Source organism: Syngnathus leptorhynchus, chromosome 17 (genome assembly GCF_054491065.1).
Source record: "Syngnathus leptorhynchus isolate UIUO chromosome 17, UIUO_Slep, whole genome shotgun sequence".
Taxonomy (NCBI): domain Eukaryota; kingdom Metazoa; phylum Chordata; class Actinopteri; order Syngnathiformes; family Syngnathidae; genus Syngnathus; species Syngnathus leptorhynchus.
Window position 1 is genome coordinate 4059373 of NC_141211.1, and position 17793 is coordinate 4077165.

Here is a 17793-nt window from a genome sequence, read left to right on the forward strand (position 1 = left end):
TTGATTTGATGAATTTTTTAATGGATAATTGAATTTGAACTTTTATTGTCTTCAAACTACTTTTTAGAGAAATTTCCATTCATATTTTGATTCAATTTGTGGTGCTTTCCTCTTGAGTATGCAGCCCAAATGCTGTCCGGTTATCTTTTGTGCACGTTGAAATAAAGTCCAAGAATCAAAATGAAATCAGTCAATGATGCTCAACAAGTTTAATGTGCAGACGTAGAAGCTGTAATCAGTGCTTTTTTGAAGTTGCCATTGAAACGAAACATGATAAATAAACTAATCCAAAGGTCATAGTTGAAGAAGAAAAAAAAAAGTTTGGTGAACGTTGAGTGCTTGTTGAGCTGGAGAACACTTGACCTTTAACCTTTGAGGGAAGACATTCCGGCGCGCATGATCTCATCCACCAGCAGGATGTTGCTGGCTATCACCGTGCTACATACACAAATGGGAAAAACAGTTAAGAGCAAGAACCAAGATGTGGACGATGTCACGGACGTGGGCGTTTTGCTCACCAAGAGTGAAGAAGTTGCTTCTTGACACTGTAGTTGTCCCATACACCCGCCTCGCCCGCCACCATTGGCTCCCCTGAAAAAACACACACGCTCGCTTTTCACATTGTGGACACACAAAAGCTTTCCGCGTCTCGGCCTCTGGGCTGTTTTTGCAAACACTGCCAACGTGAGATGACGGCCAAAGATATCGCCTACTGGTTGTCATGGTAACAACAAAAGCCCACTGACTCACCTTACACATGAGGATGTGTTCTGGTGTATGTGGAATTTTTTTTTCGTACAACTGCTGCCGATTTTTGTTCCTCGTGGCATTTTATCAAGCACCGCAGAGATGTCCACAATTGGCCCATTTTTTTTCTTGTTTCCTTTGTAGGAGTGTGGCATTGTCACCTGTGCTGAGGTCGACGCCCACCAGCTGTCCGGACTGCTTGTACTCAGTCTGCAACTTCAGGAGAGTTTCCTGAGGGTCGTACCCAGAGTTCTGGGCCAGAACCTGTCGGGGTTGGGGGGAGGGGGCATCGGGTTATTTCGGGAACACATGAGGACGAGCCAAAGAAAAGTGACGATGCGGCGGTGGTGACGTGGACCTTGGGAATGATGAGGAGGGCGTCGGCGAAGGCCTGCACGCCCAGTTGAGCTCGTCCCTTGACGGAGGCCTTGTGCTTGATCAGCGCGTCCGCCAGGGCCACCTCCAACGCACCCGCGCCTGCCACCACGCAACCTGACAGCAACCAGCAAATCAAAGTTCCTTTCACCATCACATCTTTCACATCTGGCTTCATGGGCTAAACAGCGCTCTCACCGTCCTCCAAGGCGTTCTTGACAGCGCGCAGGCCGTCCCTGACGGCGTCTTTGATTTGCGTGAGGGTGTGCTTGTTGGGCCCTTTGACCAACAGCGTGACCGAGCGAGGGTTGCCGCACTTCTCCACAAAGGTGAACTTCTCCTCACCCTGCAAACACCAAATGGCCGTTAGGGGGACCGTCGGCTGCTCTTGTCCGCGAGTCTTTGCGAGTCTACGTACGGACTCTTAGACATTGCGGGTTCCCGTCGACGTCACTCACCAGCGTGTGCTCGTACACCAGCCCGGCGCGGCCCAAACATTCGGGTGTCAGGTCGTCCACAGAGTTCATGGCGATGCCGCCGCACGCCAGCGTCAGCCTGCCGTTCCACAAAAACATCAACGTGTCAGCACACGACATCTTTTTGGTGGACACTCGTACACAAGACTGTGTGGACTCTATTGAACTTTGACCTTTCCATGTTCCTCCTCTTGGCTCTGCGCAGGGCGACGATGCCTTCTTTGGCGAGGGCGTCCAGCGAGTATGGGTCGATGCCCTGAAGCGCAGAGAGCATTAAGGTGCCGAACGAGATGGGGTGTGGACATTGTGGTGCCGTGATGAATACATGTCAGGGGGACAGGGGGCCCCCCGCATGCAGAGGTACACGTCACATTTTCTATAGCACAGTCATGTGACCGGAAAGCGCCACAGGGGTCTGCGCTTCCCGGGTGTTCGCCGTGCCGTCAACGATGATGCTTTTAGCGGCGGGGTTTACCTTCTGGTTGATGACGACGAAGCCCGCATCGCCATCGGGACACACGCGCTTCTTCAGCTCGATGATCTTGTGCACGCGGTCGATGATGAACTTCCTCTCGGCCTCCACAAACTTCTCACGCTCTCCGGCGCTCTTGTAGAAGAAGCCCGAGTTGACCTCGGTCTTCTCGTACTCCAGCGACACGTTGCACGTCAGCACAAAGGCGTTCTCCACACGCTTCTTCATGTCAGGGTGTCTGGCGCCGTGGTCCAGAACCAGCCCTCGGATCAGCCTGTAGACATGCAAATGACGGAGTCCAGTCTAACTTGGAAAACGGCGCCTAGGTTTGAGAGGTACGCTAGCCCTTCCGCTGTCCCGCCTCCTGGTTGAGAAGAAAGGAAGGAGCTCACTCACTTTGTGTCGCAGTCCGTCTTGTGTTTCATCTCCATGATCTCCACCATGTACAAGTCGATAGGCTCGTTGGGCTTGGCGATGGTCAGCACGGCATCCACCACCGCCTGTGTCACATTTACAATTCACACACCTCAGATGACATCCGAGGACCCAAGTGGTGGAAGGAAAACTATTGCAGAGGATAACGAGATATATCGCCAACGACAAGTGAGGGACCGCTGCATTAGCATTTGTGCTTGTAAAAAGAGTTGGCGAGCAGAACCTCGGTGAGAAGGTCAGCCAGCTCGGCGTGGACTTTGGTCCTGAGGGAGGTCCGAGCCACAGCTATGAGGGTTTCTCTGTCCATCTGCCGCGTCACCTTCACCTGCTCCAGCACGGCCAACGCCTTCTCCTTGGCTGCATCGAAACCCTCGGCAACGATCCTCGGGTGAAGACCCTGATTGAGGGGCGCGTGAAGATACGTCAGCCCAAATACGTAAACATACAAAATCGGACACCCGTGGTGTTGGAATGGGTACCTCAGAAACGTAGAGGTCGGCCTGCTTGAGCAGCTCGCCGATAATGAGGACGTTGGAGGTGGTCCCGTCTCCCGTGATGTCATCCTGGGCTGTAGCAACCTTGGCAATGAGAGACGCTGTCGGGTGCTGAATTTGCTGAGAAAAACAAACAATATTTTATTACACTTCTGGTTTGTCAATAAGGGACGACGGATATAAATTAGCTGAATGATAAAATCATGATCTAAATCAAAGATGTGAATTGAATAAGGATTCAAACAAAAACATTAATGCAAGTTAAACCAAAAAAAAAGTGGTAGGGGAAAAAAAAGAAAGCTGTCAAATGTGAGTCCAAAGTGATCAATTACCATCTCATGTAAAAGGACGTTTCCGTCTTTGGTCAGCTTGATGTCTCCTGATCCAGAAACCAACCTGTACACGCACAACAAGAAAACTTTATCGTAACCTTTCAAAGCCCCTATTGAAAAGCCGAAACAATTCAAACATTGCATGAAAACATCCAAATTATTGATGGTTTGGAAATCGTAGCATCTTTTGCAAGAGACGATGAAGCTGATGCTAAGTTTAGCATGTTTAGCATGATCATGACGGGGCAGGGAGGCAACGTGCGTCGGTACAGGGTTAGCATTTCTTAGCGCAGGCTATGTGAGGCCTACAAGAAAAACAATCACCAACTTCCGATACATTTACGCCAAAGAGAATAAAAACTACACGGAAATGCAGTTCCTACTTCCAGGTGAGATTGCACGATTAACATTTGGGGTCCGATACGAGCGCTACTTAGCAACTTAGCTTAGCCTAGCCTAACCTAGCATTGAGCAGGAGCAAAGAACGGCTTGTGGCTTGCGCCCGGTACCGACATCTTCATGGTGCCTTTGGGTCCCAAGTTGCTCCTGAGGACGTCCTGTAGCCCCCGAGCCGCGCTGATATTGACCGCTAACGCGGCCTGGGCGCGGGCCACCTCCGCCTTAGGGTTTAGAGCTTTCACGGCGGACATGGCGACGGCGAACCAACGTGGCGGAGAAGGAAAGAAAGCGAGCGAGGTGCCGTTAAGCGGGACACGCCAACCGGAAGCCAAAGAAAGAAAGAGGCTTCCAGAAAGCCAACACGTGCTCCCCCTGATGCGTTCACGGAGCACGACGAAACTGGGACGTTCGAGTTATCTTTTGTTTACTTTGGTTCTCTTACAACCAGGCAAATAACTCAAATTCTGCGGGGAATGATTTATTGGAAAGACATTTTTGTCAGCTTTATCAATTGTAATATGTTCAAATGAATTAAAATGTGCAATTCGGTACAGATAAATACATGTATGTTGTAAAGCAAGCATGATGTGTGCTGTGAAATAATACGAGAGGTGAATTGATTCCAAGTTTAATTTCATTCTGTACAACTAAATCATTCAAGCAGGGATGGTCATACAAGTTAGCACAGTCCCATCTTCTTCCACCCATGAAGCGCCAGCAGCAGCCCCATCACCACCCCATTAGCAGCTCAACAAAGTCAATAACCTCAGCTCAAAAGACATACAAACCTGATCAAATCCTCAACAGATTCTACATTTTGGGAAGCTTCAACGTGTTTAATGGAGAAACTAAGCGCATCGCCTGGGAAACCAGTTTAATTATCCTTCCATTTTTGTGTATTAATTAAAAAAAATCAAAAAAAAAATCAATCAAGTTCATCTGTAATCATTTCTTGGGAAATCATCTTAAGTCTTCCTCAGAGGAGAAGACCGTGGTGGTAATGATGTTAAAGATGCTCACACGTCAGAAGCTCACGCTCCAAGCAAAGCCAAGCGGGACACCCTCCTGGCACCGTCGCCTCCTCCGTACGGTGTCGCAGGGCTTACTTTAAAGGCGAACTCTTCAAGGGAATCATGACTCGAGATTCCATGTGCTGAATAAGCGGCACTGCAGGAAGAAACCAAACCATCACCACAAAAAAATCCTGACCACCCTCCCAATGAGCTATGGCGCCCAAATAAGAAGCAAATCTGGGGAGCGAGTCGCCTCACCTGTGTAGTAGACGACCTCGTCCCAGCCTTCTCGCTGCCAGGCTGCATTTCGAATGTTTTCTCTGGATTGCAGATCTTTGTAGGCTGGAAGATGATCATAAAATGAAGAGGCGCTCGAATCCAATGAACACCTGATGCAACGTTGCAAGGCACTCACCCCACAAGTGGTGAACTTGGTACAAATCTCCGATCTGGGAGAAAAATCCTCCCACGGCTTCCTGGTTCTGCTGGCGGATATCGATGGCGCGTGCCCTGCACGGGGGAGCGCAACGGCAGCCATCAATGTATGAATCACAAATCATTTGTTACGGACAGACGGGATGGTGGACGGACACAGCGAACATCACGACTCCACCGTACAATAAAAAGGGGATGAAATGTCGTCGCGGGACGGACTCACCAATAGTTGCCCCACTCGATCATGGTGCCGGGCTGCAATGCAAACAAACGGAGGGCGGCGCGTCAAGTGATGGGTGGCAGAAGCGAGCGAGCGTGCGGGAAGCCATTACCCTGAGCTGATACGATCGTAGTTCGTAGATGTTGGGCCCGTCGCGGGGGACTGGCTCATTCCAGAAACTGAACTCCAGCAGCAACTGATTCCTGCGGGACAGCAACATCTTCCCGCGTTCCTGCCGGTACTCTGCAAACATCTAACGTGATGCGTGACATCAACATCAGGAATTATCAGGGTCCACAATGTCAAGCGATGAGTGAAGGAGCAAGTGTAATTGGGTCAGCGGTCAACAGGTGGCACCCTTACCTTGTTCTGCCTGAGTTTGCTCATGACTTCCGTGAGGGCCGGATAACCTCCTCGATATCTCCACAGGTGCACTGCAACATCATCGAACAACATTCACCACTGGACTTCAAAGATCTGTTGCGATTGATGCTAACTGTTAGCATGTCAATGGTATGTTCCTTATTGTGTTAACATGAAGCTCACAAGCCACTTTGCTTCTGCAAGTTTTCTTTTGTTTTGTGTTTAGTTTTCGAGTAAGCTTCAACTGGGTGGGGCCCAAAACAGGTTGAGGCATCGTTTTGGATTAAATGCTCACTTGTTGCCAAACTTCAATTTGTCATCAAGCCAGTTCATTTGAATTCAGCACAATTATCATATTTCAAGCTTGCGCTCAGCAGAAAAGTAATTTCAAAACTATGGCTCCCATCTTGAAAACCTGCATGTGTATGAAATATCCTTTTGAGGATGAGAACCTCTACATTGTCTGAGAAGAAAATCAACTGAATCTGGCAGTACAAGTCCTTACAGGACATTGCAATCTCCGAAACCACAAAAACTATGTCCACAGCATGCCCAAAACCAGATGAGCCAGAGTGTGTGTAACAAAAGAGTTGGCATCTGACCTGCCTGGTCCTGTTCTCCGTACCACGTGTTCCATGTTCCGACAAGCTCGCAGGGGTATTCAGGATCGGTGTGAATTGAAGGCAACACGCCCTCACTAAAAACACACGCAGAAGAGTGGACAGGGAATCAGACTTGCGAGACAGTGACAAGGATACAAAAGCGCGTTACCATAATTGGTTGTAGTCGTCCAGGCATTCGGGCTTGACATTGTGAACTGCAAGAGTGAGGACGCAAAACAATTTGGATGGAGAGCGTCCAAGGAAGGCGACGATTACGCACAAAGCGCCACTCACACTGGATTTTGTACAAGTTGTTGTCTTCTTTCTTAGCCAGCAGGTGCGAGTGGGCGTCCTTGCGCGGGTCTACTTTTCTCACAAACAGAGACTTAAACCAACTGTCCTGCAGCCCCGACAAGCTCCTGGAACACGCGACAACACAATCATTAAAGTCAGTCAACAACAAAAGTATGTTAAAACAAAACAAAAAAATGAAAAAGTACAGCGGTCACAGAAATGAAGCAAAACTGCTTTATCACGTGACTACTGAAGGGGGCGGCAAGCCGTGCAGTCACAAGAATGTTGAGTCAATATTTTGACTTTAAATACACTTTGCCAATCACACCAACTTTGATGCTACTCGTCCTCGAAGCAAGTGGAAACATTTCATGGAGAAACACAAGTCGCCATTAAGTGAGACGAGATCGGCATCTCGGAGGCTAAGGAACAACGTCACGATCGTTATGTTAGCTTTAGCCACTGAGGCTAGCCTTAGCTTAGCCACAGAGGACGTCGCCGGAGCCTGACATTGATACGGCGCCGCAGCTGACTAAACTCTAAATTGACTTTGTGTGAAGGCCTCGCCCAAGTTGGGGTCGATGAAGACTCACCTGACGGAAACACGAAACTTCCCGCACGTAGCGAGACTTTGGTGTGATAGTTTGATGTTTGTTAGCCACTTAGGTGCTGTGTGAAGGACTCGAGCCGCCATCTTGCTTCAGGCTTACCCCAACGGCGGTGGACGGAAGGCTGGTTGGACCAAATCTAGTCGACAATTAAAATTGCACACGCTCCGCTTTAGACGTGATCATGTCACACGGGCATCGGGTCAGCTTTGGCATTTTTTTAAATCCACTTTGATTAATTGAAAATGTATTTGACCTGTGAATGCATTATTGTTATTATTATTATTCATGAGTTGCATAAATCATAAAACTGCAGTGCGTCTAGTAAAAACAATGCGACAGGTGAACTTTTTATTATAATCTATTATTGAATGATCCCCATAGGACTTGACAATGCAGTGTTATAGAACAAAGCCATAAAAAGTACTTCCCAAATACCCCGTTTGAGGTCCTACCAATTAATACTGCCTCACAGTTGTGTAGTTCTGTATTCAAATCCAGAAGTGGGACAGAAAATGGATGGATGTTCTTTTAGTGCTGGCGTGGCTTGTCTCCGAGTATTCCAGCTCCCTCTGACACTCCAGAATTTTGTCCGGAGCGCTCCACAAAATCCTCATACAATGGTCAAACCATCTAAGCATTAATGTGACGTGTCCGCTGAGATGTTCAAGCTTTGCACTTTGAGGGCCAAAGTCTCACAGTCGACGTGTAGGTCGTCCAGCGCCCCCAAGAATTGGACGCCGGCCACCCGCTTTCCCGTCAGCGGGTCCACGCCACGGCCCACCTTGTGGACCACCTCGGCCAGCTCGTGCTTGACGTGTTTGGAGCGTGGCTCGGCCAGAGCCTTGAGCAGCACCACGTCGCCCACCGTGCACTGCTGCTGCGCGTCGTGCGCAAAGTAAGTCTTCCTCCTATTGTAGTACTGAATATAAACACCAAGAGGAACAGTTGAAACGTTGCTCGCTAACACCATCACCAATGTTCACATGACATCACTGAACATACGAGCAGCCACATGTAGCCATGTCATTATTCCTATTATTATTTGGCCATTCCGTTATTGCCTACCTTGAGCAGGTAAGGGTCCAGCACTAGCCGAGTGACGCGTACTTTTGCGGTCTTGGTCATTTTGGTTCCGATGACTCTGCCGATGATCCACTTGGCGTGCACAGACGCCTGCTTGACCGACATACTTCTTCGTCTGTTTCTTTCTGCTTAAATGAAACGAGACCAATGTCAGCCGGAAGTCAGACAAAAGTCAAGTTTCTGGAAGCGCCGATGATGCTAAAGCTAATCAACTCTCCGGGTCGTTCAGGCTGCTGTGGTGTTCACGTTAGCCTTGACTACCAGACATATTTTTGGAAATGTAGTCGTGATCTGACGTGAGGGCCAAACTTACGTTTTGAGAGAACCAATTTTAGGAACTACAAGGTCACCCGAGACATCTGGACATGCCCCTTACCCTTTAGTTCACGATGCAATGCGTGTCCCTTTGATGACGTCATACACCTCCTACGGCAAAAGAACAGGGACAAACCAGCAATTTGAAAAATTCCGCGTTTTTATCACAAACCCCAAAACAAAAACAAACATCTTAAATTCTCAGCACCAATCTATAGACTACATGAGAACATGTTTGTGTGTGCGTCAATAGGGAGCAGAGCAAATTTTGAAACAAACATTCTTTTTTTATTCATATTTAGTATCATGTATAATGTAAATGCGTATATCTGTATTTGTTTGATTTTTAACGGGCAGATCGAGTAAAGGTAAATATGAGTCTGGCAGTGAGTCTGGCAGACAGGAAACCCAGAGAGGAGCTTCCTGTGAGCGGCGTGTCGGCCATTTAGGGCAGCGAGAGCCAAGCCAACTTCTTGCCTTCTTTTCTTCTTTTTCTTCGATGACTTCACTCGTGCAATCACGTCATCATGCGCACACGCACCAACTCATTACTATTATGATTGCGATTATCACCCTGCCGCCTTGTATCAAATATTACAATATTTATCCGCACATAATCTCCTGGCTGACACACAGTGCAAATATTTGCAGAGCATGTGACGTTCCACATGTATGTTATGTTTTCAATGACAACACGCTAAGCTCCTTATCACACGTTTGCTACAATAACAACTTTTTGTTCTTCTTCTTTGTCGTCACATTTCCAGATGGGAATGCTTTTTCAAGAGATCCAAAAGCGATGATAACCATGGACAAAAATGCAGATTATATAGTGAACGAGTTTTACGTTTCAGAGTCGCATTTCATTTTTAATCACTACGCTACGCTGGTCGTTTGAAGCCTTCCTGTCAAACAAAAGCATTGTTGTACTTTGCACTGATTGACGGATGGATGTCACGTCATTGTACCGCCTAACAGGGAGATTTGACTTACAGGTTACCAAATATGGTTCTTATTAATGTCTCCATTCTGCTTTGTGTGTAGGGTGTGGGCGGGGCTAAGCACAGAACGACAGGCAACACATGAAGTCAATCAAACATCAGTCGAGAGCTCAAGAACAAAGTCAGATGACACGTGCAACCTTCCTGAGACTCTAATTGAATGAAGTAGATTGCTTCAAACGAGAGCTAGCGGTTAGCATCTTTGGTTCCAACCTCCTTGTGCGGAGTGGCCAGTCAACCTGTTGCCTCTGTGCTCAAGTAGAATTTCTAAGACTTCAAATGTTGAAGTTCTGCTCATGATAATGGGAGCAGATGGCACGATTATGTCAAATTTAAAAGGTAAGCAGAGCGCTGACGTAAATTCGGTTTAGCTAAGGGTGTTGCCAGCGTCTGAAAAGAAGTTATAGTCACGTTCAACTCATGAAACTGGAGCTTTGTCTCCACACAAACAACACTTGTGAAAGTCTTTGCAGTTGTGCGCGTGTGTACTGATGTCATAGTGTGACATCATCAGCAAGCGTTCAGCCTCATCAATCATTTCAGTTTTGCTGAAAACAAAACTCCGACGACGAAATGTTCAGCTGGTCAAACATGGTTAAGAGGCCGCCTTCCTGCTCAACAAGCGACTTGACATGACAACTTACAAAATACACACATGAAGAAACGTGTCCCAGAAGCTTGTGGAAAATCACCTTTGTCTTCATACGTAGAGGCCTCTGGATCATGTGATGATTTCACAAGCTTGGCTTCATCCAACTCGGGTGAGCCACACAAGTGAAAAGTCAAGAAGACCTGGACAAAAGCATTGAAAGTGACTATTTAGATGTGGAAGTTCATACAAAGGTCAAAATCTGACTGATTGGTGCTTTCGACAAGACCGCTCCAGCCCTCCGCCTTCCAACTTGGTGTTTGATGTACGAGTGGATCAGCACCAACCCGTGTTGGAGGCCCTCAAAGGTCAAAGGTAACAATGTGTTAGCAGTTTGCTAGAAGCAAACATCAAATCTGGAGGGATTGGGAGATATTCCCTGGGCTGTGACATCATCTCTTGCCCCCCCCCCAGTGCTTTACATTTACTTACTTTTCTTTTGTCTTGAGCAGCGACAAACAATGTGACATCACACGGCAGCAGCGACAACAATCGTTGCTTTCAAACTTTTTGTTTCACTCTACAGGATCATCGCGATTTTCCAAGCTGATCATATAATCGACATGTAGCATTAAGTGCACACCAACACGTTGACGTCAGGCCGAGACTTTACAAGCTGAAGGAAGTCGGCCGCAGGCCATGCTTCACCTTTTCACTGGCGGTTGCCGCACAAAACTAAATATTGTGCAGACAAGCTGACCCCCACCATGCGTACCCCCCCAAAGCCCCCCCACTACCAACACTCTGCCAAAAAAGACCCCCTCCTGCTTCCCCCCAGTCGGGACGGCTCACACTTCACGTTAACGTGTTTACAGAGTGTCGTCATTGTGTGCGGCGGCCAGCAGTGATGTTCATGCACACACACATGCGCGCGCACACACGCGCACGCACGCACGCACGCACGCACACACACACACACACACACACCACACACTGCTCCTCAAGCAGGTCTTCAACATAAAGCACCACTTGTTTGCAAAAAAAAAAAAAAAAACAACAACTTTGATTTCATTAAAGACTTTCAGGGGCCATCAATGACAGAAAGAAAGCAGCTGCAATCTATCGTTTGACACACATACGTGAGTAAGCTAGCTAGCTTGCTAGCTGGTCATGTTGCTATCAGGGCTGCGGCTAACGATTTGATAAATCTATTCATCTTGTCAATTTGTTTTCAATGAACTGATGACTCGGGACTGGTTGGCTGCGTTTGATTGGCCGAATGGTGTCAGTGTTGGTGAAAGAGAGTCACGTGACAGAATGTTGCAATAAAACGAGTCTGTCAGCAAATTATAGCGGAGTCACTGTATGGGATGGCGTTGCCAATCCATGGCAACGTGGGACTTTGTGAGCCGTGATAAGCGTCTTTTGCAAAGATTATCCAACGCCAACGATAACAATTGCAGCTTCGCTGTCAGATAAACAAAAACATGTTTGCTCCATTGGGGCAGCAAATGTGACACATCGGCGGAGCGACACGCTGGCTTGTGTTGTCCAGCGCTTCTCACGACCCGCTGGCAGCCCCAACGCTGCTCGGCGCCAAGACAAACGGCGGCAAAGCAAAACGACCACTCGCCGGCGGGTGTCGTGCAGACAGGCCGCCATCTTCGAGGAATTTCTAGACAAGCAGGGAAAGGCAAATTGACGAGCGATGCGTTGCGTGTGTCATTATTGAGTCTTCCTTCACGAGAGCCGTCGCAGAGTAAGATAAGCGATCGTTGCTATTATTCAAAAGTTGCCGCCAGAAGTTGTGAACTGAGCTGTCCTTGTGTCGTGTTGTTGCAGGAAATGTTGTTGGACTTTGGAGGTCCTATTATTGTTGTTGTTAGCATGTTGCTAAGCTGCCGCAGCGTGATGGATGTTGTTGCTCAAATAAAGCTCATCATGAATCATGAGACTTTCCAACATGCGTAATGGCGGCCTATCCAATCTCCGTCTGCTAGTAAAAAAAGGTGCCACCCACCTGAGCTCCGTTTCCTGTTGCGTGAACCCCCGCCGCCGGGTCGCCGCCGGACCCGGGTGGACTTGATTGACATTTTCAGCACCTGCGCAAATGAACGGACAGACTCATAAACATCTCAAAGCTGAGTCACCGCGTGCATGCGCCGCCTTGCGCGCTGTCATGGCACACATGAGCAAAACACCGGGAGGTGAACCTGCTAGCCCGCCAAAAAATAACACAAGCATCAAGACAAAGCAATAAAACAAACCATGGCACATGACAACAAGCCACAACATGTGAAAACAGGCCACAACATACCGTGAGGAGACGACAACGTGCAACATTATGTGATGAAGCCCATGTGACAACCCTTATGGACATTCTTGAGGACAGGCGACAACAAGATGAAGTCTTAAGGGCTCATGACAATATGCGATGACGCGCGACATTTGTCACAACGTGCCGATACGAGACGAGTCAAATTGTTTCCAGACATACTGTACGCTGAGAATCCCCCCACAATGCAAAAGTAGCTGCAAAGTAGGAACAAGTTGTCATTTTGTCACACTGAGGAATGCGTGAGCACTCCAAAAACCAGCAGACGTTAGCTAACGTCTACATTAGGACGCAACCCCAAGCCAGCGACGGGGCGGCCCCCCACTGGGCAAACCTGAGGGTACAAGTGCACAAAGCACGCAGACGTCCAGAAAAACAGCAGCGCGATAAGGTTGATGAAGGGCAGACTGCGGCAAAAGGGCGCCAACGCGTCTTGACTCGGCGCCACATCGTGCTAACCTAGCATATAGCACGCATGTAAACGTTGGCCTGATTCTCAGTGAAATTTTTGATCAGAGCGAGGTCGGCGTGGCTCGCAGATCCTTCCCATGACTCATAAGGACCCCCACCAGGCGCTACCCCCGCTTCCCCACTACCACCTCTCGAGAGGGTTGGAACAACAAGCAATCTCGAACTACGCCATACATAAACATTGAACGCAGACATCATCCATCATGGGTGTCAACAACAATACAGCCACTAAAGTATTGGGACAGTTCTCCAATCAATCAATCAATCAATCAATCAATCAATCAATCAATCAATCAATCAATCAATCAATCAATCAATCAATCAATCAATCAATCAATCAATCAAACAGTCAAATGGGCTGTCAGTCAATCAGATGCTTTTCCACAAGAGGAGCCCGAAAGGCCAAAAGACCTTGGCACTGTTTCTCTTTGACGATGCCTACATGTTAAAAAAAAAAAAAAAAAAATCCATTCTTGCACGTTCGAAGAGTGCTACACAATGGCCGACTGACAGGGAGGGATTCCCACCGCAGAAGAAATCCTGGCCGGGGGGGGGGGGTAGCTCACGTCGTACGTCTAGCCGAAGGACACAAGAAGGTGGCTTGTGTGAGAAGCTGTTTTTGCAGGGCGACAAACAGCATAGCAGGATGGCGAGCAAACAAGTGGAAGGAGGTCACTTCCTTGGAGGCAGCCGGCACCACAACTTGCTTATTTGCCAGCCTTTACGACACAATCCGGAGCCATGAATGGACGCTGTGTCACGCTAGCTCATAATAAACGTTGGGCATCTCCGAGGGCTCGGAGATGCCAGCGCATCCTTCTGCGAGGACGCTCGCCCGCACATGCAATATGTCAAAACGCACGCGCCTCAATGCCAAAACATGCGGCACACATGCTGCTGACATGTTGACGCTGTTGACTGCTGCAGGTGTGACTGCCATGATGTCACACTCAAGGATGTGAGCACAGCTTTCCACTGCTACACACACACACACACACACAATGGAGAAAGTGCAGCAAGTGCATGTGAATGCTTTGACTGTTAAGTATTGAACGAGGCCATTCTTTTCCCCTTTTTACGGGCGGCGGCGCTTTGAGATGCGAGTGAGTTTTTCCACATACGAGCTGTGTGCCCACTTGTCGCTTTGACTTGCGAGCGTGCACTTGAGATACAAACTGACTGAAGCCACTTGAGAGTCAACCCGAGAGTCAGTCTGATGTTCCTGTCCAGCGGATGCATGATTTTTTCTTTGGTGACATCATCGGAGGTGCTGGCCACGTTGCCGGCTTGTCATGTTTCATCACACGCAGTTGAACAAAGTAACCACGGCTACGAGCGAGCGTACGTTTTTTTTTTATTGTTTCTTTTTTCTCCTGAAACTGGGCCGTGTTTCAGCACATAGCTATGCGTTGACATCAACGCAATAGAGCAGACGTAGAAAATCATCGCACACCAAGTATGGCGACTCAGGTAGCAAGCGCGCACAGGCGTGTGCAGACACATGTGGTCATGGTGCTGAAGCACCGTGCTTCACTTAAGTCGTTCAAAGCAGACAAGTCAGGTCATGTGACCTCACGTGACCTTTGCAATACCAACACGCGCCCAATTCTGCATTCGATCCCAACCTAAGATGAGAAGCCCCGAGGCGTCCTACCCAGATGTCCCAGCCGCCTCATCCGGCCAATCCACTGGTCTTAAAGTGTCCAGTTAGAGTCTCCCTTTCCCTCAGACACCCCCGACAAGAACCCCCCCCCCTCCATGTTCTTAAAGTGTTTGGCAGTGCAGAGGCAAATAAAAGTGTACTGTACGGGTGTGTTTGTTTGAACAAAATGATCCAATGTGTTTTCTCGGCTTGTCTATCTGAGTGTGAGCGTCTGCGCTCCAATTAAAGAGTCCCGTCAGTCCAGCCGCTTCGGACCCCCCTCCCCGACAGGCACCCCCTCATCCCCCTCCTGGAAGCCAGGAGGGATAAAAGCGGCCGGCTTGGAGCGGGCCACGACACTTGGGAGCAGAATGGCAGGAGGGACGAGGCGCTGGTACCTGAGAGACGCCAGCCCACCGGTGCTGATGCTGCTGGTGGTGGTCCTGGCGTTGTGCAGACCCTCGCTGCAAGGAGGTGAGTCGCTTTTTCCTCTGCAAAGATCACATGCACGCTTTAGAATTCTCAAAGGTGATGAATCAATAGCTCATCAATTATCAAATTAAACTCTAGAGAATTGATGGTCGTTACAAATCAAACCAGTGTCCGAATTGATGTTTCTGAATGTGCACGGTCCTCTTTTTCAATGAAGGGATGGAAATTCAAAATATGTTAACGATTGTGCAATTGGTCATCCCTAAGCGTGAGTGTCTGGGTGCGAGTCGTGGTCGACAGCAGCTCCTTGCGAGTCTTTTCATTTTGTATTTGTCCCGTTCAGTCTATGGCTCTCCTTGCCTACATGCCACGCCATTCAATACCTGACTTGAACAGTTCCATTTTTTCACTTCACTCGAGTGATGGTGTAAATCATTGCTAAATATTGAGGCAGAATTATGTACAGTAATTCTGTAGATTTGATGCAGACTGGGTGAAACAAACAAGTGGACATGAATTTGACTCCTTGTGCAACATGTCTTGGCATTTTTTGCACTAATAGCAGTGATGCATTGATGCAATGAATGCATGAATTATGTTCCCATTGTGAGAGTCCAGTTGTCTAGAAACATTCGTATAATTCTGATGCATTTTTTAAAGTAGAGTTTTGGGGGTCTGGCAGAACCCTAGTGGGCTTTGGCGAAGGGAGCCTGGGGCCAGGGGGTACGCATTGAAATGCTACATGACGTTACAATCAGACGAGTCATTCACATTCTTTAGGAATCCCTGCAGACTTTTTTTTTTGGGCAGGGGGGTGTACAATTGTGCTTTTCCTTTTATAGCTAACTTTCTATTTATGGAACTCGGATTAGCCTCTCGATTAACAGCAGAGGGAAAAACATGTGTTATGGATGAGGGGCTTTCTCCACTCAGACCACTGGCTCATTTTATGGACACACACACACAAACACACAACGCAACCTGGGTGATTTTTGTTGTTTACAAATTGGTATTTCCCAATAAAAAATTTTGTGCTAGCAAAGTCTTCAAAGAGTAATGACTCGTACGGTATTAATATTCACGTTTAGAAGAAACAAAATTGTTTCCAGGAAAAATAGTTCTTGGTCCAGTTATGATGCCAGTAGCAGAAAATTCATCTGATTTGACATCAAATGGAATCTGTGTACAGGTGTGATCTTACCCGCTGGTGTTGGAGGAGCAGCTGGAACTGGCACCGGTGCTGGAACAGGGTACGGTGCAGCTGGAGCAGGAACTGGATTCAGGCAAGGTGGAGCAGGCACAGGATTCGGTCCTGCTGGTGGAGGCTATGGTCAAGGAGGAGCAGGAGGTTGGTGCATTTAGTTATATTGAAATAAAAACAGAAGTGAGTCTTCAGCATTTATATGCATTTTGTCTTCTAAAATTTTATTGCTCAGGTGGCTTTGTTGGTCAAGGTCCAGGAGGATTCCAGCCTGGCACCTACGGTCCAGGCAGTGGTGGAGTGGGAGGTTATGGAGCTGGTATGACAAATTCAACTCAAATGATGATTCTTATTTCATGTGGTGCAATTTCCAGAAGACTTACTTAATTGTTCAAACTTCTTGCAGGTGTAAAGCCTCCAAAAACAGGTAAGGCTTTCTTCTCCTGCTTGTGCGCAGTAGCCTCTATTTATGTACTTAGATATTTTTATTTCATACATACTGGATAAAATGATCTTGGTAATTATTCTAAACATGACTCAAGGTGGCGGCTATGGAGGCTTTGGACCAGGACAGGCAACCGGGGGTAGAGGTTTGGGTGCAGGTGGACTTGGATTAGGCGGTCTTGGAAGTTATGGAACTGGGCCCGTGGGAGCCTCTACTGCTGGTTTGGGTCCAGGAAGTCAAGGGGGTGTGGTTGGATCACAAGGTGCCAGTCAAGGGACCGGAGGAGGCCTCGTACCTGGAGGTTCGTTCAAATTTACATCATCCTGTCATCAGAATCGAACAATATCATCACGTTGAATGGAAAATTAACCGAGTCTTGTTTTTGATTCAGGTGGCTTTGGTGGAAGTTACGGCCAAGCCGGCAGTGTCCAGTACCCAGGATTTGGTGGAACTGGACCCAAACCTCCTAAATCAGGTACCTGATCAGTAATGTATGTTTATTTACTGCTTCAAAAAGAGGAATATAACTCTGTTTGTGGTAACAGGTTACACCCCAGGGGGGACAGGATTTGGACCTGGTGGTGCAGGGGTTGCACCAGGGGGTGCTGGATTTGGGCCTGGAGGTGCAGGATTTGGACCTGGAGGTGCAGGGGTTGGGCCTGGTGGTGCAGGATTTGGGCCTGGAGGTGCCGGCGTAGGGCCTGGGGGTGCAGGGGCCGGGCCTGGCACTGCAGGTTTTGGGCCTAGGGGTGCAGGGTATGGGCCAGGAGGTGCAGGGGTTGGACCTGGCACTGCAGGTTCTGGACCTGGGGGTGCAGGGTATGGGCCAGGAGGTGCAGGGGTTGGACCTGGCACTGCAGGTTTTGGGCCTGGGGGTGCAGGGTTTGGGCCAGGCGGCACAGGATTTGTACCAGGGGGAGCAGGGCTTGTGCCAGGAGGTGCAGGAGTTGGCTCAAGTGGGAAGAGTGGGAGCAAAGCATCAAAACAACTTCCAGGTACATTGCTATAGAA

At 48.3% G+C, this 17793-nt stretch overlaps 3 protein-coding genes across 7 annotated transcripts; all 3 read right to left on the reverse strand.

The window, feature by feature from the left end:
- Nucleotides 1-194: 194 nt before the first annotated feature.
- cct6a (chaperonin containing TCP1, subunit 6A (zeta 1)) lies at nucleotides 195-4063 on the reverse strand. The gene is made up of 13 exons (XM_085935066.1): nucleotides 3845-4063; nucleotides 3332-3395; nucleotides 2985-3119; nucleotides 2729-2902; nucleotides 2467-2570; nucleotides 2074-2344; nucleotides 1772-1854; nucleotides 1581-1677; nucleotides 1321-1468; nucleotides 1106-1239; nucleotides 909-1011; nucleotides 519-591; nucleotides 195-438 (listed from the first exon to the last, which is right to left on the reverse strand). The coding sequence occupies exons 1-13, from the start codon at nucleotides 3979-3981 to the stop codon at nucleotides 366-368; spliced, it is 1596 nt and encodes a 531-aa protein (XP_085791192.1). The 5' UTR covers nucleotides 3982-4063; the 3' UTR covers nucleotides 195-365.
- Nucleotides 4064-4344: 281 nt separating this feature from the next.
- LOC147043199 (protein NipSnap homolog 2-like) lies at nucleotides 4345-7416 on the reverse strand. The gene is made up of 10 exons (XM_085935069.1): nucleotides 7251-7416; nucleotides 6658-6782; nucleotides 6533-6578; nucleotides 6364-6458; nucleotides 5762-5832; nucleotides 5511-5651; nucleotides 5402-5433; nucleotides 5159-5253; nucleotides 5002-5085; nucleotides 4345-4897 (listed from the first exon to the last, which is right to left on the reverse strand). The coding sequence occupies exons 1-10, from the start codon at nucleotides 7349-7351 to the stop codon at nucleotides 4833-4835; spliced, it is 855 nt and encodes a 284-aa protein (XP_085791195.1). The 5' UTR covers nucleotides 7352-7416; the 3' UTR covers nucleotides 4345-4832.
- A 187-nt stretch (nucleotides 7417-7603) lies between these two features.
- mrps17 (mitochondrial ribosomal protein S17) lies at nucleotides 7604-16461 on the reverse strand. 5 transcript variants are annotated; one of them, XM_085935072.1, is made up of 7 exons: nucleotides 16338-16461; nucleotides 15103-15195; nucleotides 12277-12358; nucleotides 10360-10459; nucleotides 8728-8777; nucleotides 8334-8479; nucleotides 7604-8187 (listed from the first exon to the last, which is right to left on the reverse strand). In XM_085935072.1, exons 5-7 carry the CDS (start codon nucleotides 8768-8770, stop codon nucleotides 7906-7908), a joined length of 471 nt encoding a protein of 156 aa, XP_085791198.1. In that variant the 5' UTR covers nucleotides 8771-8777; nucleotides 10360-10459; nucleotides 12277-12358; nucleotides 15103-15195; nucleotides 16338-16461; the 3' UTR covers nucleotides 7604-7905. The 5 variants fall into 5 exon arrangements, with proteins under 5 accessions (XP_085791198.1, XP_085791199.1, XP_085791202.1 ...); XM_085935073.1 differs by having other exon boundaries at nucleotides 8334-8476; nucleotides 16338-16427; XM_085935076.1 differs by having other exon boundaries at nucleotides 8665-8777; nucleotides 16338-16427.
- Nucleotides 16462-17793: the final 1332 nt, after the last annotated feature.